The sequence below is a fragment of the Anser cygnoides genome, chromosome 1 (genome assembly GCF_040182565.1).
Source record: "Anser cygnoides isolate HZ-2024a breed goose chromosome 1, Taihu_goose_T2T_genome, whole genome shotgun sequence".
NCBI lineage: Eukaryota > Metazoa > Chordata > Aves > Anseriformes > Anatidae > Anser > Anser cygnoides.
The window spans coordinates 80,037,344-80,062,941 of NC_089873.1; the positions used below are offsets into that span (position 1 = coordinate 80,037,344).

At 38.6% G+C, this 25,598-nt stretch overlaps 1 protein-coding gene and 1 long non-coding RNA gene across 5 annotated transcripts in view; one reads left to right on the plus strand and one right to left on the minus strand.

Annotated features, from left to right (window-relative positions):
* The first annotated feature begins 8,300 nt into the window (after positions 1 to 8,300).
* On the plus strand, positions 8,301 to 22,706 carry LOC136791309 (uncharacterized). Its single transcript, XR_010832997.1, has 3 exons — positions 8,301 to 8,397; positions 11,006 to 11,102; positions 22,568 to 22,706. It is a non-coding gene; the product is annotated as an uncharacterized lncRNA (long non-coding RNA).
* Positions 9,651 to 25,598, minus strand: part of LOC106045475 (solute carrier organic anion transporter family member 1C1-like) — a 28,433-nt gene continuing 12,485 nt past the window's right edge. For 3 of the 4 annotated variants that reach the window (XM_067000937.1, XM_067000948.1, XM_048046810.2), the window contains exons 3-15: positions 25,049 to 25,190; positions 24,829 to 24,961; positions 22,576 to 22,691; positions 21,633 to 21,779; positions 21,418 to 21,516; positions 20,103 to 20,348; positions 18,441 to 18,605; positions 17,461 to 17,656; positions 15,839 to 16,001; positions 14,610 to 14,794; positions 13,726 to 13,790; positions 11,686 to 11,803; positions 9,652 to 11,112 (exon numbers count right to left, since the gene is read on the minus strand). In XM_067000937.1, coding sequence (XP_066857038.1) covers positions 10,896 to 11,112; positions 11,686 to 11,803; positions 13,726 to 13,790; positions 14,610 to 14,794; positions 15,839 to 16,001; positions 17,461 to 17,656; positions 18,441 to 18,605; positions 20,103 to 20,348; positions 21,418 to 21,516; positions 21,633 to 21,779; positions 22,576 to 22,691; positions 24,829 to 24,961; positions 25,049 to 25,190 — 1,992 coding nt within the window. In that variant the 3' untranslated portion in view covers positions 9,652 to 10,895. Of the gene's footprint in view, positions 11,113 to 11,685; positions 11,804 to 13,725; positions 13,791 to 14,609; positions 14,795 to 15,838; positions 16,002 to 17,460; positions 17,657 to 18,440; positions 18,606 to 20,102; positions 20,349 to 21,417; positions 21,517 to 21,632; positions 21,780 to 22,575; positions 22,692 to 24,828; positions 24,962 to 25,048; positions 25,191 to 25,598 lie in introns of all 4 variants that reach the window. The other variant, XM_067000966.1, reaches the window with a different exon arrangement.

Genomic DNA, 25,598 nt, shown 5'->3' on the forward strand with positions numbered 1-25,598 from the left:
TACAATTTGTAGTATTAATTGAGCCTCTGGCTCAGTATGCACCCAACTCTCAGTCTATAGCACTTGCCAACCTTTCCAACAAGCATTGTTTTTTATGTGCCACTGTGTCACTTTACTGTGAAGAACAGGTAGAAGTTTCTTCAGGGAAAGGTTTGTTCTTCAACATGCAATTGGCCTCTGTCATGCCAAGCAATGGTCTGGTCCTTCATTTTTGCTGAATTTCTATCTTTTGATTTTCACCATTTTTCTTAGTTTTTCATGCCTACTCACACCAGCATTTCTTCTCTTAAATCCCTGACCCTCTAGCTATCATTGGGTCAGTAGTTACAATTCTCATTGTGTTTTCCCATCTCTTGCATTTTTTATTTCACAGTCAGCTGAAGCCTGGGGCTCAGTGTTTCAAATCACTGGCTTAAACATCAAATGGCATCTTCAAAAAACTAACACACTGGGCAAGCTCAAGAGAGGGTGAATGTGGACCGTTTTTTTGCCTGTGACAAAGTAAAAACACATAACAAAAAGTATAGGAATAGTCCCATTAAATTGAGCAGAAATTACTCCAGTCCTGTACATGGAAACTATAGCCATGAAGACCAGTTCCTCTCCTCGTTGTAACACTCAGCTCATGGATACCTTTCCCCTGCTGTATGTCATGGTCTTGAGTTGAATGTTTCCTGGCAGACATATTAAGAATTCAACACCTGAAATGTACTTATGGAAAACTCCAAAGTGAGGAACTTCACTGACTATTCAGTAGGAAAAGCCAAGAAAGAGGCAAGGCTGAAGCTTGTCTTCTGAGGTCAAGCCTTTATTGTCTGCCAGGTGCTTAACCCACTTTGAACATACCCACAATATCTGAAGGAAATGTTGCAGATATGACTGTGGATGCACACTCAAAGCTGTCACTGAGCTGGGTGGATGTGCCTCTGTGTGGCCTGGTACACCCATCTCTTCATTGCTGAGTGCCCTCAAGCTTGGTCAGATGTGATTTAATGCCACGTAAGTCTCTTCTCAATAAATTACTTTGTTAAAGACTGATTGATGGCTGCACAAGTTACGTTTCTTCCTGACAATCTCTCCCTGGTGTTCTCCAGGAAGAAAGAGGAACCATTGTTCTTTAAGGTGGTAAGATGAATTGTTAAACAAGAAAGCTATGCTGGAGGCATTTAAATTTACAGCTACACCTAATCAGGCATGCTTCTGAGTAAATACCACAAATCAGGTAGTTTAGTGTCCATTATAGGCAGCTGGGTGGGTGACTAATCATGGTAGTTTTGCTGAAATCAATGAAGAAGTAACAGAACCAGTAATTTTTTATCAGACTGGAAGGATTAAGGGCATGAGCTTTGAGTTTACCCAACTCTTGTTTGAGTTGACTGTAAAGCACTTTACTGGCATTATCAAAGTCCTTCTGTCAGAATAGCTATGGAAGGTAGTGCCTTATCCCAGGAGACAGTGCAGTTTATATTTGGCATTTCCTTACTTTTAGTTATATAATCAAGCAGACATAATAACCTATGACTACTTGTTTTTAACATATTTTTTTAGTTATTTATCAAAGAGAAAGAAAAAAAATAAAACACAACAAACTAGCAGCCATAAATCCACACTTTTCTGTATGCATTAGGATCATGTACCCTACAAAGACCAAACACTCCTACGGGTTTTGTGTCCCCATTTTCAACCGGGCCTGTCTATCCTGGCACAAAAATAAATTGGAACTAGAGTACTAGCTGTCACAGAATAAACAGAAAATACTTCAAGCTGTCAAAATAAATTTAAAGCATTTGAAATATTTTAACAAAAATAGCAGAAAAGTAACATTAGATTTAGTCTACCATTTTTTTCACTGTGGAATATATTGTTATTTTGCCTACTTCTAGTTTGGAATATGGGCAAAGTTCTTTCTAGCTGAAACTGTTAATACAGATCTGAATCACACAAGTTATTTTCTTCAGTATTACTTACATACATTACTTCCTAATTAATTCATAATTCTATTCTGCGCTAATGAAGTGTAATTCAACCACAGTTCAACTCAACCAAGAAGAAAAATAAAAATAAAAATAAAAAAAATCTTGCTACAAATACATCTGTATTTTGAGACTGAGCAAACTCAGAAGAGTTGCCTCAATATTAAAGCGGTCTGTAAGGCCAGAGAGGTTGCTTTTTAGAGAAGGTAAGTGATTTTTTTGTGTATAGCCATGGTGGTGAGAGGGTGGCCATGGGAAGAATGGGAGGCAGAAAATATACAAGTATGCTGGTTGTGTCCTAAGAAGGTGTTTGTCCACCTCTTTGACCAGATATACATTATGGCCTGTCTGGACCCTTGAACCTGAGTCCTGCCTAATGCACCAGCAGCACCCTGCAGGAGGTGGGGACCCTTAGCTTAGGCCTAAAGACTGTCTCTGTCACTGTCTCTGGTCAAGAAAACCAGGACACAGCTCCTCTATTGTGCAGTCAGGATTCTTAAGGATTAAGAAAAATCTGGGCATGGCATCCATGGCATGACCAGGTGCAGCACAGTGGAGTTATTTTGTGGGTTTGTACAGGCTGTGTGTCACACATACAGTGAATCTGGCCTACTCTGAGACCACCGTGGTCTCACTGCACTTACAGTCCTGATTCAGTTCCTGGGACTTGTCCCTCCTCTGTGGGATGAGTTGCTTGCAGCAGGGGTGGACTTCCACTGGCATAGGTGGAACAAAGGAAGACAGGAAAGACTGGAAAGCCTGTAAGGTTGAAGCTGAGAGTTAGGAGCTTCTTACACAGCCACCCACCCATGCCCAGTGCTACGAGAATTCCTGCCTGAGCCACCTGTTGAGAACAGTATCTTGAGTCATCACTGAGCAGAAGAGAAAAGAAGTGCTCGCTCTACCAACGCTTGTCCCAGCTACCGCAGAGAGCCCAGGAGGTCAGTCCCAGCTGCTCCCCAGTCATCAGCTGCTGCCTCCCAGGTGGAATGCCTGCACAGCCTTGCAGTCATCCATGCAAAGCAAAAGATTTCAGTAGATCTGTGGAAAAAATTTAAGAGAGGCCTTACAAAAGTTATTATAAAAAAATACAGTGGACCCAAAGTATTCTAGAGGAAACCTAAATTTCGTCAGAATAAAACTTATGTAATGCAGGGAATCTGAGAAGTATTTCTAAAACTATTGTAACAGTTTTTGCATCTTAAACGAGAGATATTCTGAGTCAGTGTCTGTCATATCTAAATAATTCATCTCTTCAGCTGTGTTGCACTATAAGGGCATTTATATAAAAATGCAACATTATCTTCTCCTCTAAAATCACCAGGTAAGAAATCATCAAAAGGGTTTCATGTTTCTCAATAGGACATATCGCTGCAGAAATGAATGAGTGCTTTTCCTGTTATGTGCGTCATCTTATTTGAGCGCATATTTATCGTGTTATCATCTCATCAGTGGGATGCTGATAGTATATATTAGTTCATATTTCCAAAATTAGTATTATACTAGATCTCAGATTGGATTTCTTATATGTCTAGTGAATTCTGCTGCTCCTGTAGCTTAGAAGGCATTTCCAGAGGAAAGTTATTAATGCCGACTCAGATGACACCAGAAAGTGTCCTCCAAGAACACCCTGCTTCTAGGTGCATCAGTGCATCCTCAGACATGGTTATTGAGCTCCCTTATGGAGGGTCCACATGCAGCCCTTTGGGAGAGAGCCATGTCTAGTTCCTTGCAGCCACTGGTAGTCTGACTTTCTGAGACCCTCAGGTCATGTCCCTGCTAACAGAAGTGCATTGCTAGTTTGGCTCCCTTGCACAGAGACATTGCTGCCTGATGTCCCAGCGCGAGGTGGCCCTACCTGGGCTGCTGACTCATACTGAGCAGTGGGTGAGCACAGCTCTGCCAGCCGTGCTGCTGAGGCTGCTGCTTCTCTTCCCCACATCCTGTGGGCTGCACCTGGCAGAGCAGCAGCCTCCCTTCCACCAGTATGGGTCATGATTTGAGCCGGTTTTATCTGTGTGGCCATTCGGAACATACGCTCAGGGTGAGCCAGGTCCAGCTCTGAAGGAATTCCCTTACCAAGAGAGACAGAAAACCCAGATCTCTCCTCAGACTAGAACAGGGGCAACATATATTAGCAATATATATTTTCATAAAGTTTGTGCTCAAGTCCTGACGTGACCTGATAAGACCAAGAGAACCTGAAATATTACTCCAGTACTAATAACAAGTTATAGTAACGATAATGATGAAGTGACCTGATAGGCTTGAGAGGTATGTCCTGGGTTTTATATATCAATTGCTTCAACTTTTCTTTTAAAGCTGCAGGTGCATGGGTGAGAAAATCACCACAAATGTAACAGGTAGACTTCTATATAGATTTTAATCTTCATAGCCAGCAGAAGGTATGAATCATACAAGATTACCATAGCCAATTATAATATTATATCAGTTGGAGAATGGCTTATTGGGACACCTGGCTTGGAAAGAGGAACACGTCAGCACATGAATAAAGTTGCAAGTGAAGTGAAGAATTGATTAAATATGGCTTTAAGAGACTGTGAAGACATATTTGATCAATGCCTAAAAGCATTGATCTGCATATTCAAAAGATGATAATGAATTTAATGAAAGAGTTCTATTTTTGGGTTCCTTATTTTAGGCAATGTAACCAATTTTGAGTTTAAAGCTGTTAGTGCTCCAATAAATCAAGAACTGGGCACCCTGAACAGCATGTTACTTAAAAAATAAAATAAAATCAGGAAATCTCAAAAACGTTTGAACAGTCTCCAGACAGGTTCAACCCCTTTGAAGATAATGAATGTTACCAATTTATTAATGAAGAACAAAACATTCTGTTTTTTTGGACCTACATCCTTTTAGAATAGAAATTATTTTCTGAAGCACTTCCTTTCTTGTACATATACTGATGGTCATTCAAATGGAATTTTTAAAACACTTGCTTACATGGTCCTCAGTTTAATTTCTGAAATTGAGTTATGCTTTTTGGAGCTTGAATCCATTGGATGTTATAATCTGAAAGAGAAAAATATGGGTTTAGAAGTTTTGCTTATAAATTTGATTCATAAGCACTTATAAGTGCTTTGGAAAATGCTCTTTTATCTGTCATTCTTAAGCTTGTATTTCTTAACGAAAGAAATAAGTCTATAAGAGAGCAGGTAACTGATGCAGATGTCCCAGATCCCAAGGCAGGCTGTTCAGCTTCAATGCATCAAAAACTGTCTACCTCGGTTTTATGTACAAGAATAACAGATCCTATATTGAAGTTTGTGAAGATAAAGAACATTCCTTCTCATATCAGATCACTCAAATGTTGGTGTGTAATATAATAGCTGTTTACACCTCAGTTTTCCTCCGTTCTCCTTGCACTACATAGCACTGATGAAAGCTGATCCAAGATCTGAAGATATTAATGGAAATAGGAGTGGAAATATATGGATTTTATCTATTTCTGTAGAAGTCACCATCTGAGAGACAAACTGAAGATCAGGAAAGGAACAAAAGTAACTAGTCATTGAACTCTCAGTGCAGAAGATATTTTAGAGCAACTTGGAAAGAGAATAATTTCTGCAAATGGGAGAGTAACTCCTTTAACACGATTGTCTCCTTCAACTAGAAATTGCACAATGCAGTATTGCACTCATGCACCAAAACAAATCCTCCTAGCCCTGCATGCAGTGCCTGCCCAGAGGTCACCTTTTGGATCAACTGGGCCAGATGATTTGTAGATTTTCTTTGTTATTGTCAGAAATTGGACCAGACAATTTACTCTGGTTACTGTGATCAATCTAGTTTCTTGTATTCCAATCTATTTTCTTTTTTACTCCTCAATTGAAAATAAAAAATAATCCTTACCAGCTGCTGCCTTGCAAAGATTTCCTGCATCTACTCTCTGCACTGTATTATCATAACTGTTTTCAACAAAAATTGTTTTAGGAGATAAAGTAATTTAGGTAGTATATTGATTTGATATATTCACGTTCTGATCTTTAATGTTTGCCTATCCACGTATCCATAAGTACCTGCCACTAAGGCAGTATTGTTTTTCAGTCTTACAGTTGATGAAACCTTCAGTCTTAGTGAAGCTTTTAAGGAACAACTGGACTCTACCTGCTCAATGTGTTGGCTGCTGTTGCTTTCCAATGAAATGTAAGTTGGCATTTATTGCAAGTCAAAATTGATTGTAAGCTAGCAAAGTTGATACCTCATTAAGTAGAGTCATCAGTATAATGACAGCTCATCCAATGGCAGATCTTCTAATCCTGCTAATGTTTGGATTGTGTTAAGAACTAGCTGAAATGTCATAGCGACATCATCATATCACCTGTCCTAAGCCAGGTGCTGAATTTACACAGGAGACAAAGGTTGGAATAAGGTCAGTTATGAGACCTGCAAGGCAAAAGCATTTCTTACTTTCCATAATGCTTCATATCAGCCAATTCAATGCATTCCTGAAGTCAATGAAAACAACAAACAACTTTAAATCCCATGTATTCAAATGAGGATTAAAAAAAGACTAGTGGGCTGAAATTAATGATGATTCATAAATGAGTCAGCTATTGAACTTTCTTTCAAAACCTGTTTTCAAGAAGAAGAAAAAAAAGTAGTATGAATAATTGGAAACTAAGGAGCTTTTGCAAGTAAATACTTGCAGGTATTTAGTGGGTAAAAGTAAGGAATTCCAGAAAGCATGCAGAAGAAGGTGCACTAAGAAAACTAGCTTGTGCTATTACTGACCACTGACAAGTATCTTTGAAAAACAGTTACCAACTGTTAAGATACCAGATGATTGTAGCAAAGAATTTGACATTCACTTTTTGAAAGACTCAAGAAATCTGACTTCATATGAGACATTTGTCCTTGAAGTGAGTAGAACATATCAGTGGTCCATCCTTGGCCAGGTCTGTGATTCTAGTCCAACAGAGCACTCACTGCAGGCATACCTAGCCCCATAGAGTGTCACTCCAGAATATTTCACACTGGTACATTAAATTAATAGAGTTTTTTGAAGTCCAAGAATTTTAATAATAATGACAACTCATACGCTTAAATCTATAGTCACCTTCTGATGTTATGCTGCTATGCATAAAATGTATGACAGACATTTTATGAAGAAAGCCTTTTTATAAATTCTTAGATAAAATAAAAGAGCTAGTCTTTAACACTGTTTCAACTGAAAACTTGAGCCTTCTTGTCAGTTTGGTCAAGTAAGTGAGGTTATTCACCATGGATGGAGTTGCCTCAATACCTAATCTGGCACCAAGAAAAAAATGATACCTTAATCTTTGTCTTTGTGTTGTGTCATATGTCTATGCAGTGTATTTTATTTCATGTAGATCCTTACTCAAGACAAAACTAGATTAACATCCATAAGGTACTATCAACTACATGTTGGATGAGCCTTTCTCATGTTTTGTGCTGATTCAGACATAAAACTCGTGGCACCACACAGTTTTCAAAACCCCACTCCTTTTATGTGTTTCAGCTGTGTCTTGAAATGTAGACACTTACCCAGAAGGATGTTAAGCAAAGCATGATTAGCACCAAGAGCATTTCTATGTTGGTTTTGTACATCAGACATTTTTTATTAAGTGAGAAAGATTCAATGTATTTATGTTCCTCTGCACTAATAGGAAAGACAAAAATAATTCTCCAGCCTGCTTTAGGCATAGAAGGTAGAAGATAGGAAAAGGCTTTTCTTCTTTTTGTATTTTTTTGTCTCTCACCCTTGGTACATAGCACTGAACACGCAGTAAACATTTTGCAGTCCATAGCATGGCAGCTTTGTTGCATTTTTTATAGATGGGGGATCATTTCTTAAAGTTTTCATATTTTTGTTGTTGTTGCTCTCTCACAGACCTCATAATCCAAATGCTTTCAGCTTTTCTCCTTTTTCATGCTCTTACATGAAGCTCAGAGCTTAATGCAAGTTTGCAAGAAACATGTTGCTCATAAGCTCTTGGTTCAGGAAATTCAGAGAGGTATCTGTTCAACAGCTACCTGTACTGCTGACGAGCCCATCTCTGCAGGGGTCTCACCTGGCCTGGCTTGGGCCAAATCAGCAATGCAAAGAGGGGCCAGCTTTAGGCATGTTAAAGGGTGAAACATAAATTAAACATTTTTTCTTACACCATACAACAAGAAAACCCCACCCATCAAAACCAAACAACAACAAAAACAACAACAACAAAATGACATCAAAACCAAAACCACCCCAACCTCCCCCCCACCCTCCCCCCCAGCCCGCAACTGCTGTAACAACTTCCACCTTTGTCAGTTGTAAACGTTGCCTCTCTGGGTTTAGAGGTATTGATGCCGGTGTTCAGAAACCTCACTACTTAAAGGAAGACACCTGAAGGAAACTGGGCTGCCTTTCTGAAGAGCTAAGCAAAGACAGCTATGGGTATGTTTACAGTGGTGGATAAAAGAATAGATGCGGACATTTCGTTTTGCATAGTCAGTGTGTAAAAACTGTGGCTGCAGTGACAGATTATTGCTGAGACACATTCATGCACATCTTTCCACTGAGTAATTGTTCTCCTGTCAAAAACACCAGTGCAAAAAAGTGTCTAGGCTTTCCTTCTAGAACTGCAAGGTTGCTCAGAATTTTGCCTCTAGTTTTCTTCAAATCTCTCCTGAATGTGCTTAGTAGCAGGCACCATGAAGTCTTGCTGATTTCCTGCTTGGCAATATATATCTTGCCTTACCTCAAATAGAATCACTTTGCAGCAGAGACTGCCATTTTGTGTTGTGTGTATGTGTGTGTGTACACCTAGGTGAACACCCACGTACATGTGCATTGCTTCTCATGCACTAAGGGCTCTCAGCACACAACAGTAGCACAAAAATCTCAAAGTTGTACAATGAGATAAAATAAAGTGTCTGACTTGCTCTGCTTCCACCATAGATCCATGGTCTGCTGTTGTATTATTTTTAATGGTGAAGGGAGGAACAACATTTTTTCAAGTCTGACAACTAAACAAAGTTCTGTCTCTGTGTCTCTCTTTCATTTGCTGGTGCTAAGCTACTGTGGCACACTGGGGCAGCTTGGCTTTGCAACCTCTCTCTAGCTGGAAGCATTTATTTCCCCAAGAAATGGGAAAAAACCCTCAATAAGCAGGTTATGATCTTCTTGTGCCAGCCTTTGTTTCTGACACAAGAAGCCAGTTTATTGGCATGCCCTTGATCTCACCAGCCTTGAGTAATACCTTCCTAAATCTGCTGCAGGCCATAACTCTTTCTTCTGGCATTGATGATTCCTTATGCATAATTCTCATAATCTGTCATCTAGAATTAGCTCTTGTTTTAGGTTCATACTGGTATACTAGTTCATATAAAATATGTTTACAAAGGTTACAGATTTGGGATTAAAAATGTCTCACCCAAAACTCTGTCCAGAGTCACCACTGGAAAATACATATGCACCAAGATGCATTAATAAAATATCATCTGAACTAAGCAACTGAAAGACAAGGAGAACCAGACAGTTGCATTTACTTTCCCTGCCAAAAATCACTCCCAATTTCAACAGGTAGATAAGGTGTTTTTTTCATTTAGGTCCCACAAGTCATTCGTATGGGTTTATCTGGATATATTAAACAGATGCAAATACAATTTGACCAAGCAGAGTCATAGCAGTTTTGCTAGATGGCGAATGACTGCCTCAAGTATCACTTCATTTAGAAAAAAGTCCCATTGTTTTCATTTAGCAGCTACAATCGCTGCTAAGTGACTGCCATGACAAACACTTAGAACGACTCAGCGTTTTGCTCATGTACTTTTTTTTTTTTTATGGTTAACATGTCTATTAACCATATCCCACTAAACGCTGAGCACCAATTTTAAAGTCTCAACCAGATAATTCATTCACTGTTGTTAAATGGTACACAAGTACACATCTTTTTATTTAAAGTAACCACAGTTGTCAAGCCGAGTGACGCAAATAGAATGAACTCAAATCAAGAAATATACAAAAACAACTTTAAAAATATGAGCTAAAGGCTTGGGCTGAAAAAGTGCATGAAAACACAGATGAGTGTTTTGCCTGCCTGTTGATGAATTTCTCCCAAAACAATAAAGATGGAACATCGCAAATATATTATTTGCAATAGTCATAGGTGGAAAGTTATTGTTTGAGTGTCCTCTGCTGGACAGTACGTGGCATAGCAATAAAAGTACTAGCATACATTGGATGAATTTTACTTAGAAAACATCACTACAAAATTCAGAATAGTTCTTACATTTCAAACAGACTTAACTAAAAAAAAAATTACTTTTTAATAACATGCTACAAATTTGAGATTTGTAAACATAATTATTTACTCTGAGGCATAAAACGTTCATCTGAATTAAGACAAAAATATTTCCTGGAAAAATACTGCTTTTGTTAATTTTTCAGTGGCAGTTTGTTGCAATGACTCACTTAGATAAGGTGTAAGCATTTTGCTGAAAGGCTTTGTTTTTGTTTTGAATTCTGATTGATGAAATCACGATGCAACTGTAAGACTTAAGTTTGTCATTCTGACGTCACTCTGCTGCACGGATCTGCGTATGGGATCTGCGTCACATTTTGTGGGGCTTTTGTGGCTGTTCTGCCACCACTCATCTTTGAACCCATTAAAAATTGTAGACTAGCTCTGTCAAGAATGCTAAGGGAGACTTTTTTGTATCGTTTCAGCACTCAGTTCAGTTCCTATAATTTGTTCTGTCTGTTATTTATAGCCAGGTATACGTAAGTCAATTTCATACTTACATGTAAGTTTTTCTTATTGTTGATCATAGATTTACTACCAGTTTGCCTTTCTGAACTTTCTAAACTATTATTTAATTATTCATGACATTGTGAAAGCTGTTTTTAAAGGAAGCTGTCCTGATTCATGCGACACTGGTCTAGATGGCTTTCTAAATACATGATTCGTTCTCTGCATCAAGAGAACCTGCCAAATTTTCTTTGCTCTTGCAATTATCATCTTTATTCATGGGAACATCTTCTTTTCCTCCATTCTCTGTAGGTCTGGAGTTCTTATTTTGAAAGTGTTTCTTCAAAAATATAAAGAAAAAGATCGCAAGCAAGTAGGAAGGACCTCTCAACAACGCTGATAAACCAAGGTAAACATACCTGTGGGATAGAACATAAAAGGTAGTGCTGGATGTTATTTGTTTCTAAAGAAACTGAAGAAAATCACTTTTAAAGGCTTTTAAGGATCACATATACACCAAATCCACATAGTAGCTCAGGGGAAGACAATTTGAAAACTCAAATCGCACAACAAACTGGACATTTTGGCTAGTAAAAACGTCTGTTAAAGAATATATAAAATTCTATTTGCTTATGAAAATAGTTGCAGAGGAAATTTGTGTGTCTTTCCTCTTACTGGTAAATCATAAAGCCCTTGGCCTTTTAAATTGATTCAATGGATATCAGAATAGATATTTCATTCCAACAGTCCCTGTCACTGACGCCAAAGGATTTTTGCACAACATAAAAACTGGCTAAAAAGCCACGAGTTTAAGATTTAATCCTAAAATTCCTCAATTTCAGGAATTCTGTGATGACCAAATCTGAGTCCAGAGCTAGTATCTGACCATGATGTTTGATCAGTGTCCTCATACGTTACAGTATGACAGACTGAGGAATTTCTACCTGTATAAAGGAAATGCATGAGGTTTTTGGTGCTCTACTTTGCCTTACCTGTATGCATTGGAGTCGTATAACCTGCAAGCCCCCCGCTGCCCACAGCTTCTGCTTCCCCATTTCAAGCATGTTTTGTCAATCAGTGCACCAAAATAAACTGGAGCAGGAATCCCAGCTGCAATGGAAAAAGCAAAAATGTCTCAAGATATCACAGGAAAAGATGACTTTTTCAAAGGCAGCATTATGTTTTCTTAGTAGCAAGTCATCTGCTGCAAGAGTGGCAATAGGTGGATTGGACTGTGGGGAGCTTTTCTTTTATCAGAATAACTTTAAGCTGGGACACCCTCTCAGCGCCCTAGGGAGCATCAGTTCCCAGGGAACGTGCTCTGATGGTGGAGATTTGACCAGGCTTGTAGTTGTGCATACTGATTCTTCCATCATGCTGGTTTCTTGAGTGTGGCATCCAGTGCACGCCAAGCTGATGTGGGGGAGAGGTGGACCAGTTGTATGTTTGCAGCACTGAACTGATACAGTTCCCACTTCTACACACAGCCTGAATTAACCATGCTGGCTCTTCCCTTCATCTGTCTGATAGTGTCTGATAGTCCCTTCTGTCTGAAGGGACACCACCAAGTATATGGGACTAGAGGTACTGAATATGCTTTTCAAAAATGTCTGTGAGAGTAGAGCAACTGAAATCAGTGTGATTTGGCCAGATACAAGCTTATGCTTTATTGCAAAAGATGGCAGACATGGGACAAAATCCTACCCTTGCTGAAGCAAATGTGGGAACTGACTTCAGAGAAATATGTGCTTCAACACGCACAGGACCATGTTTCATGTTGCCTTTGCTCCTACATGGGCATCCTGTATTCTTAAATAGGAAATAATTTATTTTGTTGTAATAGGTATATTCTCAGCCTGTTGTATTTTAGGGTTCTTGTGAAAGTGCAAACTCAATAAGCTATCTATAAAGGCCTGCAAGTTATGATCATTAGGGTTGTAGCCAGGATGATGGGAGAAATACTGTTTTGGGATATTTGGAATATTCCTTACAGAAGGAAGAGGGGAGCAGATCTGATCTCCAAATCACTGTATAACAATGCCAGCTTTCATAAATCAGTAACTGTGGCTCTACACCTTCTTACAAGAGAAGGAGCATACTCTCTGGAGGTGCTGCAGCAGAAGCTTATAAGAAAGGGGAAATTCTATTTTTTTTGTAATTTTTTTTTTTATTTTATTTTTCCCATTGCCAGAAACGTTCCAAACTCGGCATTGTTTGTCCCGAGTGATGGGGGAGAAATTCTGCCCCTCCATTGTTTGAACAAGAATGTACAAGAGGACAAATAAGTGCTCCTTCTTGTCTCCAAATGTCTCATCACAATCCTGAGTAGAGACTACAGCCCAAATTTGGAAGCCACTGTTATTTTTTTAGGCTTTGTAGCAAATCCAGCTTGATTCTTAACATGTATTTCTCTACGTTTCTGAAAAGCTGGTATTCTTATTCCATCAACAAAGAGAACAAAAAAGAACAAAAGAAAACAGAGAAGTGTTTTCTTGCTGGCCTAGGCATGTTAATCAACCATCTCATTAACTACTCTCAAAAAAAAAAAAAAAGGGCATTGCTGCATGCTTAAAGGGAAATGAAATGTAACCTGTTGTGTACCAGGAAGAGGAAGTTTTAGTGTAGAGAAAGCACTTTGCTATGGACAGAGTTGTATTGGTGTTGAATGAAGTCCTGCCAGAGCACTTCTTTTGGGTTTCACTTGCAGCACTGCATCTCACTTAGCCACTGATTTAATGGCAAGTTTGAAACCTTACAAAATTATTTAGAAATTCAAGATAAAATATAAATTTGTTCAGAAACTTTGCCCATTTCGGAATACCAGGCTCCCAGAGCACAACACCATTTAGTCAGCAGGTCAAATCTCTTCAAAGTTGTCAGCTGACTTCCCAATGAACTTTGCAGCATATGTTGGACCTTCAGGAACAACCCAGAATGTTCAGCTATTTCAAGTATACATGTTTTACAAATGGTGATTGCATTGGTGTTATTTAAAGCCATGCAAAAGAGCATCTTAGAATGATTTCACTTACCTAGCATTCTCATAATGAGTGTGTATAGACCAACTGCGAGAGATTTCAACTCTGGCTGAACACATCTGAAAGAAAGATGGATAAGTAAGAAGGATTTGCCTATCAAGTGTTTAGACATGCCTATTAAATTGCTGTTAATTTCCTCAGATTGAACACTCTTAATGACAGAAAGTCAAGCTTTGCAAGGAGAATGCTTCCTACGATTGCTGAAAATATGCTAAGTGGTATGAAAAAGGTGAATGAATCTATTGTTTTCTATCACATATCTATCTCCTGGAAAGTCCATTCACTAAGTATAATTAGAGAATTGAAATTTTAAAGTCATAATCACACTCTATACTAGTGCTAATGAAATGGCCTCCTCAACTGCCTTGACTCCATAGCATATATTTTCCTCACCTGACAGAAAATACCACATTGTCCTAGAACAAAAATGTTGTGAGTAGCAGCATTTTTGCAGCATCTTTTTTATACCTGGCATTCCTCAATACAACACTACATCTGGAACTACACAAAGCCATCTGACAATATGACAATCTGTTTCATGAGGAACCACACTTCAAGCATCCAATATGTGCACTAATCTTGAACCCATTATACATCCAGTCTCTGACATCTCCTTTCAAATATTAACATGGTCAGCACTCAGAAAAATGTCTCAAAGCAATTAGAAAGGGAGATGAGCTTGCATTCTCTTTTCCATGTTCATTTCAGATGAGATAATGCCCTCAGGACTCCCATTAAATTTATCACTAATACATTTTTCTACTAATTTAAATTTCTCTTTGGATTACTGAAACATATATGTAAATTTGCATATGTGGTTCTGAATCATTTTGATCCCCTCATTGGAAAAGCTCAACCATCAGCACAGTTTTACTTACCTAAAGATAATCATGTACGCTGGCGTGCCTCCCAATGCATAACAAAAGCCACTTATGACTTGTATTACTGTATAATAAATAAACTTCATTGAACAATCATCACTTTTGGGACATTGCCCCAAGGTGACAGAGTTGTTTCCTGACCATAAACTGCTGGCTTCAAGACAGCTGCAGTTATGGAAGACCTGGAAGACACAAAATGGATTTGGTAGGACATTGCTCACGCAATGGGGAATCCTGCCTTCAGACATAGGCAGAGTCTGAAGCCCTTCTAAGCCTCCTGTTTTTTTCTTGCTTGCCTTTCTTGAGGCAACGGGTAGCAGCTTCTTTTCTTTCCTACAAATCCTCAGATTAGGAAGGGATGTTCCAGCATCTTTTTATCAGTGGACAGAGTATCACTTTTTGGAAGATGTTTGGAGTACCTTCAAGACCTCTGAACCTGTCCTCAGCCTTTGTGTACCTGAAGACCAGTTGAAGGGGAACAGCAAGGTTCAAGGGAATGTGCTAGTTGTCTCCACCTGTTAATTGACTTTGTGTAATGTGCCTGGGTCACTGGTCCCTCTCTGCTGAGGCTGATCCACCAGAGGTACCTCACAGCTGTAAGTAGCAGCTACCTGTCAAGACACAACTCATGTAGATCCCTGCCCAAGATCAGCAGTAGGTGTACAGATAGCTTAAGAGCAATAGTTTTTAATTAGGGCTTGTGGGGCATGGGGATCTGCTTGTGTAAGGGGAACTGTGGTCCATGAACCTTAACCTCTACAGAGGGCAGACTTGTAGGCAGAAGTCTCACTCTCACAGACATTTAGACTTGCCTTTCAGACTGCTGTTACATTAATGATGTATGTCATGGAAGATATTATGGTATGTTAATGTAATTTAACTACTGGTCAAAAAACTTCAGGGCAGCCAAAATGAGATTTATGAGAAACAAACCACAGGCAACCTTCAGACAACATGTAAACACTCTACATCACTAGTTTCCCACATTCAGTCCACAAAAGATGAAAGTTAGTAACTACAACAAACAGATAGGGCTTTTTTCTTAATCTGCAATAATTCAGAGAAATTTCTATGTCTTCTATGCTGTTTGTAGCCAGAAATCATAAATACTTTACTGACTGTTCCCCACTAAATTTGGTTTCCCTTAAAAACATTATACAGCTGAATTCCTGATGTTAAATGGAAAGTAAGCTAGTAAAAAAACAGAAGCTGGAGTAGGCTCTTACCATGCTCTTTCCATGTCCCACTGAAGTCGTACACCCAGCTAGACATGCCGAAATGTATGTCAGTCCGTTGTCCCCACATACAGGATCCCACACATTGGTGGCACATTTGCAGTCAGAATTGCAGTCAGAAAACATAGCATTTTCATGGTATGGAATTGGTTTGCTTAGAAGTTAAGTTGAGACAGAGTAAGAACAACTTGACAGAGTAAGAATAACTTTTAATTCAGCAATGATGCCAGCGTAGCCCTTTGCATACAACAGTGTCACTGTTCTGAAACCCATCTCACAAGCCCAGGATATGTATTTTGAGTCTCTGCAATATTGATCTCTTTGCTTTAGATTCCATCCCACTCATACTCATATTAAAGTGATCACTAATTTACACAGAATGCTATAGCAAATAAAGTAGCTGCTACTGGTTCTAGTTCGCAATTATAAACAGAAAAGAAAAAGAAAAAACTGAAAGTCTTTGAGAGGTCAGTTGTACCCAGAGCTATGAACAGTTAACACAGCTTTATCAAGCACTTCTTTAGCTGTTGGTAAAAGTGCACCAGTGGTAGAAACTAGACTTCTTGGTCTCCATCACTAAAAATAGTCTTTGCTTAGAGCCCAGGAGGTATGAAGAATGCTGTATTCCCCTTTACTTTCAGACATCCTGAACTGAGTTCTGTAACAGGGGGATGTCTTCCCACATCTTCTTTCCTGTTTAACTAAGCTTATGTGCTTGGCATTTCTTTCATCTCAGAGCTTACTGAACACATTTCCTAGGCCACTATTTGGGTTTTTAATGAACATCTTACATGTTGCAGGGCACAGGGCAAAAGACAGACAATTAGTTCTCAGCTTCCATAAAATGTTAAAATCCTTGGCATCCTGCCTGTCGTGTTCCACATTTTCAGCTTTGAACCAGTATGCCTCAATTACTGAACTGTATTCTCAAATTGATGAACTGTGGGTAAGCCTCCAGGGAGATGCAGAAAGGGCCACAGCAGCCATGAAGTACTCTTAGTAAGATGGACATGAGATAGTGCCAACCCATATGCTAGTGATTTGCTGGGCCCTTTGGAATGATGTTCTTGCACAAACCCACTGTTCTGGTATCTTTATTCACTCCATGAAAAAATAATAGCTTGTAACTTTTAAACCCTGGTTCTATCTCGACAGGAGAGAACAACTTCAGTAGGCATAAAAGCTTCGTTTTAGTTTACAGCAGTCTGAGAGTCTAGGATGCTGCAGTCTTTCTATCTCTGTGCAGGATGTGCTACCAACGCTCCGGTACATATACCTCACCTTTTTACTGGGTCTGAATGCACTCTGCAAGAAGATTACTTCTGGTGTAGAGATGGCACTAAGTGAAACAGCAATACCACTCCCACAGAGGCCAAAACCTTCATTGGTAGTGATGCAATTTTGCTAATGTGTTTCTAAGTAAACTTCAACAAGTGTTGCGCTTTGGCAGGCTGACACTCTGCTGACCAACAAAACTATGACAATGATACTTGTTAGTGTTTTCTTCCTCTAAGCATTGCAAAAGCATGTTCCCATTTTAGCCTTGATATCTTAGTATATTATTTGAACTATTGCTGCCATGAAGAAAAACATAGTCTTCATTTTATACTCACCCATCATAGGACACTGTTATTCCTGCTACCACATGGTTCTCACAGCCAACAAAAAAGTGCAAGAGAGTGAGGACATAAGCCAAAAATGACATACTAAATGCAAACTTGGTTGCTCCAATGATGCCCATTTTGTACTTTTTCATTATGAGCCCTCCTAGGAAAATCCCAATACCAACAGGGGGTAAGGATGTCAGTCCTGAAAGAGATTAGTGAAGGGAAATGTCAAAAGAAAAGAATCATAGAATCATAGAATCATAGAATATCCCGAGCTGGAAGGGACCCATAAAGATCATCAAGTCCAACTCCTGGCACCGCACAGGTCTACCCAAAAGTTTAGACCATGTGACTCAGTGCACAGTCCAATCGCTTCTTAAATTCAGACAGGCTTGGTGCAGTGACTACTTCACTGGGGAGCCTGTTCCAGTGTGCTACCAAAAAAGAGTAACACTGAGCTTATGAGCCAAACTCTGTCCTCAGGCTGACGTCCCTGGCAGCTGAAGGTTGTATTATAATGAGTCTAAGAGGCTTTCTGCTGAGCCTAGTCCTTGGGTTGTGGATGTTATTTTGAAGTGTCTAACTCTCAAAACCCCCTGTATGCCCAGCTAGTTGACACAGTGTTTTGCTCCCACTTTGCAAGGTACCCAGCAATCAGATGTTGAAGCATTTTAAACTCCCACACACCATTCATTGAATATTTTTGGTGCTTTTGCTATAATAATAGAATATGGTATAAATAATTGAATGGAATATTATATATATATATATATATACAAATATAAAGAATATAATACAATTATTTATTACGGCTCCATAGACACAAAAACTGTAGTTTATATGTTGCCTTTATCTAAATCAAGTTCGGAGAGACTGCCATTTACATCAGTCTGTTCTACAAGGAATTCAGTCCCAGAAACAGAATGACACAACTTCTCCCCATGAACCATTTACAAGATAAAAAGTCATTGCACAGTGTAACTCACCTATTAGAAAGTTAGATTTAGATGTAGATTGTCCATACTGCTGTTCCATGTACTTTGGCTTGTAAGTCAAGAAACCAATAAAGCTACTGAACTGTAACAGTGAGCAACACAAAAATGTAAAGTACATTCGATTACTCAATATTTTTTTCAGGGAGGTATAGAAATCTGAAAGAAAGGGATATATGAGTTGGCTTTGAAATATACATGAAATAATTACTGGTGAGTAATCTATGACATTTAGGGCAAAATGCTTCTCTTAGATGTCCAAGGGCAAGTCCTACTGATCTTCATTTGCTTGTGAGTATCTGAAAACAAACCATGCTCTTGAAAACTCCAGAAGTTGAGATAAGGAGAGAGAACCTTAAAAGAACACAGAACTGCAGATTAAGGCCTGGGTCCTATAATGAGAAGACAAAAGGGCTCCTTTCTGAAGCAGAGACTTGTTTTAGCTTACATGAATATCATCACAGTTTCAAGGCTAAGTGTCAAGTGCCTTTGTGGAGATGCCCAGTGGCGTATCTTCCACTGTGATCTGAACTAAGACAGTAGAATATTTTTAATGATGGAAAGCCATCTCTTCCCTTCACCTTTTCCCTCTCTCTTATTCTAACGACTGCACAATCAGAACTGGCATTCTAGCCTGCCTCTGGCAGCAATGCATTTCAGAGTCTCCATGAGCTCTATGATGATCAGAAAAATAATTTGACTTTCTATATTGCAAAGGAGACCTCTAATGTTTTTTTTAGCTCCTGATACAGAAATTTTGTTTCCCCTATTCAAATTTGTAGTGCAAACTTTCAGAGGTAGGTTCCACTCAGGCAATGATACATACAGAACCTCACAGAAACACAGAATCATTTAGGTTGGAAAAGATCTCTAAGATCAAGTCCAACATTAACTTAGCACTGCCAAGTCTACCACTAAACCATGTCCCTAAGCGCTACATCCACACGTCTTTTAAATACCCCCAGGGATGGGGACTCAGCCACTTCCCTGGGCAGCCTGTTCCAATGCTTCACAACCCTTTCAGTGAAGACTTTTTTCCTAAAATCCAAACCTAAACCTCCCCTGGCACAACTGGAGGCCATTTCCTCTTGTCCTGTGGTTGTAGCTTGGGAGAAAAGGTGGAATTTTTCCTCATCTTTGGGAACACAAAGAACTAACTGTCATCCAGGCCATTTGTTTTCTCATACTGACAGCTCAAATAAATTCATTTTATTTAGCACTAGACCATTGACCTCCAAAAAAACAACAACAAAAAAAAAACATTGTAATAAGTACTTTTACAATGCATTTTGCCTTTTCTCTCTCTCTTCCCTTTCCTTAAAAATAGGTAAAAGAGTGCTTAGAGACATCACGCATTATTTATATGCAGTATTACTTTATGGAATTTTTCAAGATTTTAATTGAAAGTTTTAATGAATGTTAATCATCTGTCATTTTCATTGGCAATCTCTGCTCTGCCATATGCTGTTCTTGAAGAAGCTCCTTGACTTCTCATAATACTTATTGGACACTTCCTTTCCTGGGAATAGCTTTTAGAATGGAAATAGCATTTAGAATGAAGTGTATGGGACGCAAAATGTTCTGAAGAACTATCACATTTCTGCAGTACTTTGTGCCAGTTACTTTCCATATTTATACAACACAAAAAACACTTGCCTTTCATCATTGTTGACCACTTCATTGGCTTAGGTTCTGCAGGAGTAAGTGTCTTCGTTATGGCTCCCATATTTGCCAGGAGACTAGATGAAGTTTTGTCATGATTAGCTTCCGCTGGCCTTTTCAGACTCTTTGGCAGGAAGCAAAATGGAATAGCAGCTAGGAAACTGATCACTCCACCTATTAAAAAACCAAGCCACCATGCACCCACCCAGCGGGAATCTTGTGGAGTGATAGTGATGCTTCCTAGAAATAAGAGAAACAGAACCAAGTTACCTAAAGGAAGAAGATATTAACTTAGTGATATATACTTATAACTTAGATATATATAGAAGATGTAACTTAGTAATATGGTTTAGTAGGTTTAGTGTAGTGTATATCTTCTTTAGTAGAAGATATAACTTAGTGATATGGTTTAGTGTAGGACTTGTTAGTGTTAGGACAGAGGTTGGACTAGATGATCTTGGAGGTCTCTCCCAACCTAGACAATTCTGTGATTCTGTGAAGATGAAACTGCCACTTTTTGTCTGCTAAAATAGCTACATTTTTACAATGGCTGAGTTTCAGTGGTAATGATAACCATCTAATGAGGGACCTTTCACCCATTGAAGGCATCAGGAATCATACCGTTAATGGTGTTATGTTTCATCTGTCTGTCTGCATCTTATTCTGAGTGCCATTTTGTGTCACACAGGGTAACCCAGAGGTCCTTATCCAACACATAGGAAACTGAGTGGCCAGGAAACACCATCTCAGATGCGTTCCCTGCCTCTGAAGGGAATAGGATGCAGGGCCATGGCCACCACTTATGGGGATTATCCTGCTCCCTCTAGCATTCTGTGGATGTGATTACATACATGTGTTTTCATTCAAATGAGCAAGAACTGACAAAAAGAATATTGGGTACTGCAAACATTAAATGAATTGTAAGTAACATAAAATGCCCAGCTGAAAGAGCTGGTAATCCAACAAAACAAGAAAATTGATGTGCTAACAGAACCCTCTTATTAAGATCCCAATTTAGAAAAACTTTAGTCTGTAAGAGTTCTTGGTCCTAATTTTTAAAATTAAATGTATATTTTAATCCTTTAAACCTAAAGCAGGATTCTAAAATATTTTCCTTTTCTAATTCTGCCTTTATGCTAAAAGCTTTCAGAAATGTAGTAAATTTATAACAAAGTATATAATAAAATTAATATAATTAAGGTAATCTAAATATAGTTTAATTAATATAATTAATATAAAAAATCTGGTGTAGAGGAACCTGTTGGCAACAGCTGTTAGCTTACTTTCGCTTTACCTCTGCTTCACTTACCTAAATCCACAAATCCAACATCCACGTATAGTTTTGCACATAAAGATCCCAACAGGAAACCAAACATTGGGCCAAACATGCCTATTGTGTGCAAACATGCTGGAAATATAATGAAGCAAATGCTAGTAAATTTTAATGGCTTAATGTTTTCTTCTGCAGAGGATGATCAACCTCTTACGCTAAGAATCTCTCAGTTTACTTTATGTTGAGATTACCTACGTATACAGGAACATCCTCTTCCTTAGCAAAATCATCAAGATAAGAGATGCCCAGTGGTGTTATTGGAGTCTCACCAATTCCACGTAGCATGTTTCCCAGTAAGATATATATCCACATGTATGATGATGGTTCCTTCTCACAATCTGTAGATAATGAGAGGTTACATTTTCATAATAGAATAATTGAATGGGGAATAGTGACAAATCAGAGGAAATTCAGCACATGATTATAACTTAGTATTTAAGGTATTAACAGCATTCGCCTTATGGAAGTTTAATGGCAGGATGTCAACCTCATTATAACTTTTAATAATCTTTTATTATCACTTTCCTCCACCTCCATTTTTTTGGTTTCTAAAGATACAGATAAATATCACCCATCAGAAAAAATGTCCATATGAAAAAAAATATAGACTGATATTATCATAAATATATTATCTGGCATATAAAACTAGAAGTTTGAGAAGATTGATGGGACACAGCTTGACTCTCTCTATCCATGATCCATGCAAAGCAACCTGTACAACAGCTGTATTCCGTAGTTTAAGTAAGATCATAGAGATCTCCATTTATTTCCAGATAACTCTGTGCAACTTCACCCCCCTCCATAACTCTTCCAGCCCCCAAACCCCTGGTTCTGGGTAACTGAATCCCTTCAGAAATCTCTTTGCATACAGTCTCAGCATCTCCTTCAGTGTTAGGGTCATTTTATTGTAATTTGGAAGTGTGAACATAGGAAAGCTGGGATCTGGATCCTAGTAATTTGTGTTTGCTGAATGTTTCTTCAGCAGAAGAAATGAACAAAATGCATTGAAGTGTTGGTAATATTCTCAGGTAGGTAGAGACTGAAGTTAGAAACCTAACTGGGCATCTTGTATTGGGCAATAACTTGCAACCAAAGGTAAAACTAACTCCTGTATTTGTGCTTACAGTTCCTTACCTGATTTGGAAGCCTCCAACAAGGTTTTGTTCACATCTTGATGAAGGGAACATGGATTTATTCTTGAAGTTAAGTTGGCTGAAGATGCTGTATGTGATGTTGTCTCATACTTATAACTGAAAACACACAATTGTACATTTAGCAGCAATGATCAGTAGGTAAATACCAGTGCAGTAGGGCAGGAATAACTCAATTGCTGTTTCCCTAAAGAGAAAGTTATTTTTGTTTAAATATCAATCCAGACTGCTACTGAAGGAACAAGAATGAAAATTACTGAAGCATATTTTAAAAATATGGAATAGCAAAAATAAAGAGCAAATAAAAGTTAGAATCATGCATTTGGAAGACATAACTTTTTAAGCTGGAAAGATCAAAAGGGCTTTTGAAAGTAATTCAGGTAGGACTGAATTTCTGCTGTCAACAGTTAGGGTCTGTTCCAAGTGAAATCCCGATGTTGACCAAACTGTGAAGGAGAAAAAGGAGAATCTCTGGATTGTGAATCTCCCTTTTTATCTTAGATACATATTTGTGAGAGGATGGGGAAGATGTAAGGAAGGGAGAAGTCATCCTCGGGAGGTACCTATTTGCCAGTTATTTGGCATTGGATTTAGAAAGAGCTGTTCTATAGTAGCAGGTAGATAAAGACAGTCTTTAAATGACACTCTTTAGCTGTGTATATGGGAAGCAGGGCAATGCTTTGGGCAGACAGCTGAGCAGCTCAGGTGCTGGAACTTTTTGACTGCGTTAGCATCATGCTTTTCCCAGATACGAGCCCTGTTGAGGTGCAAAGTACACTGAGCTTAGAAAGAACAATGCAGTAAAACACACACTCTGCTTCTAGGAACTGGGCTGGCTCTATTAGATCAGGCAGGCTTATTTTTGAGGTTGAAACAAAGAGTGTTCATCACAGGAGACAGTGCATAATTTCCTCATGAAAACTGAGGCCCAAATTCATGAGAGACTTTATGAGTTTCCTAGTGTAGATGAGACAGATACACAGCTTGGCTTAAACAGTGGAAAATACAAGTCTTAATGCTAGTGCAAGATCCACTATCATGACAAAAAAAATATATATATGTATTCTGTAGGTTTCTTTTTGCATTAGTATAGCTTAAATTATTCTAATACACTTAAGAGAGCAACAGAAATGTGTTTCATTATGTTATCACTGTATCAAAGCTATGGCTAGAAACATTATCACATATAAGCAAAATACAGTAATTCTCTGAATCTGGAGAAGATGCATAGAAATTATTTTAACCAGCCATGGTAAATCAATTTAACCAGACATGAGCATTTGGAACAGAAAATGCCCTTGGACCAGTTCTATGAGCACTGATGCATCTGCTGGCTCTGAAGCTGAAAGGCTGCTTTGTGTGAGCAGTTGCTACAGAACAGGGCAGAATCTGTTTCACAAATACACCATCTTACACAACAAGGTTCTGGTTTCCTCTTTCAAGGAGATGGATTTCTTCCAGTGAGAACTTCTGTAGGCTGATTTCTTCAATGAGTAATCTCTGGAGCCCTGATTTTACGTGAGAGTTACTTGTTACTATAAATAAAGTCAGATTTCAGGTAGAGATGTCTCCCAGTATAAGGCTATCAGCTCAGAGCTGGTTGAGGTCCTGCTCAAAACAGCACAAGTTTCAATCTTTTTTTTTTTTTTTTTCTGGAAATCATATAGGTGGTTTCTATATTGTGTGAATTCTGATAGGTATAGGAAATTGTGGTTCATAACAATTTGACTTTCCCAACTACGTTATCCTGACATCTCTGTTAGCAACCAGCAATACCACATTATTATATTACCACTGATTTTCTCAATAAGGTGTTCTTACAGTTAGCCATTCAGAAAGAGTATATAATTTAAGAAATAGTATCAGGGTAATAGCATGGTTGAAGACTTTCAAAGAACATGATTTTGTAAATGATTTTGTAAAAAAAAAAAAAAAAGTGTATTGATTTCGTAGAATCACTTTCTTCTCTGTCTCTTCTCTGAAGAAGTCTGACTGAAAATGAAAGCATATTGATTTTCATGTTTTTTCCAGAAATTGAACTTTTACTTCAGAAGAGCCATATTTTTTCAACCAGATATAATGAACAGTGGTGTGTGCAATTCATTGTATATTAAAGTGGGTGCTATAGGTCTTTGGAAATCTAAGTCTCAAAATGCACCAGCTTTCATTCAAAAATCAGAAAGCAATATCTAACTTCAGTGCTATGTTATTCAAATTAGTCTTGATAAGTACTTACTATCCCATGAAGAAATGAGGCATTGCTGTTAAAAGACTCCCCAAAGCCATAGTAAAGCATCCAACAGCAATGACTTTGGGCCTGTGAAGTTTAGCTCCAAAGTAGCTTACAAATGCAATCACCAGCAAATTACCTAGAAAGTAATGAACCAAAATTAATGCCAGATGTTATATCTCATAGTTCTCTAAACAGTTTGCTGCATGTTACAGAATATTATTACCCATCTCAAAGCTCCCATCGATGAAACCAACAGTAGAGGATGGAAGGTCAAACCTTCGTTCAATCTGTGTGACGGAACTTTTCATAATTGTACCAGACAATGCTTTACTGAAGTAGCTGAACGATAAAGCAGCGAGAAACATCTGAGGGAAGATTAAGACAAAAAAAATGGGAAGTAGGGACAGGAAAACCGGTCAAATAGAGATCAAAATATTTTTAAAACTGTGCAGAACAAGCATCATGGTGTTCATTTGTTACTCAAATTACAGTGAAAACATTGTGTGTGAATTTTCTTGTACCCTAGTTATGAGAGAGTGGCGCCAGGGTGGACTCAATGATGTTTGCTCCCTGCTTAGGTTCTCCCCACAGGAAAGGGCTGGTGGTGGGTGCTGCACTGAAAGCAGCCACTTGCTTTATTCACGTTCAGGGTTGCAATGGCTGTCTTAATGATCAGACAGCCTGATCTTCCCTGCCTTGCTGGTCATAGGTATTCCAGAGCAGGAATCCTGTGGACTCTAGAACTTAAATTTGGCAGACAACTCACTGGGGAC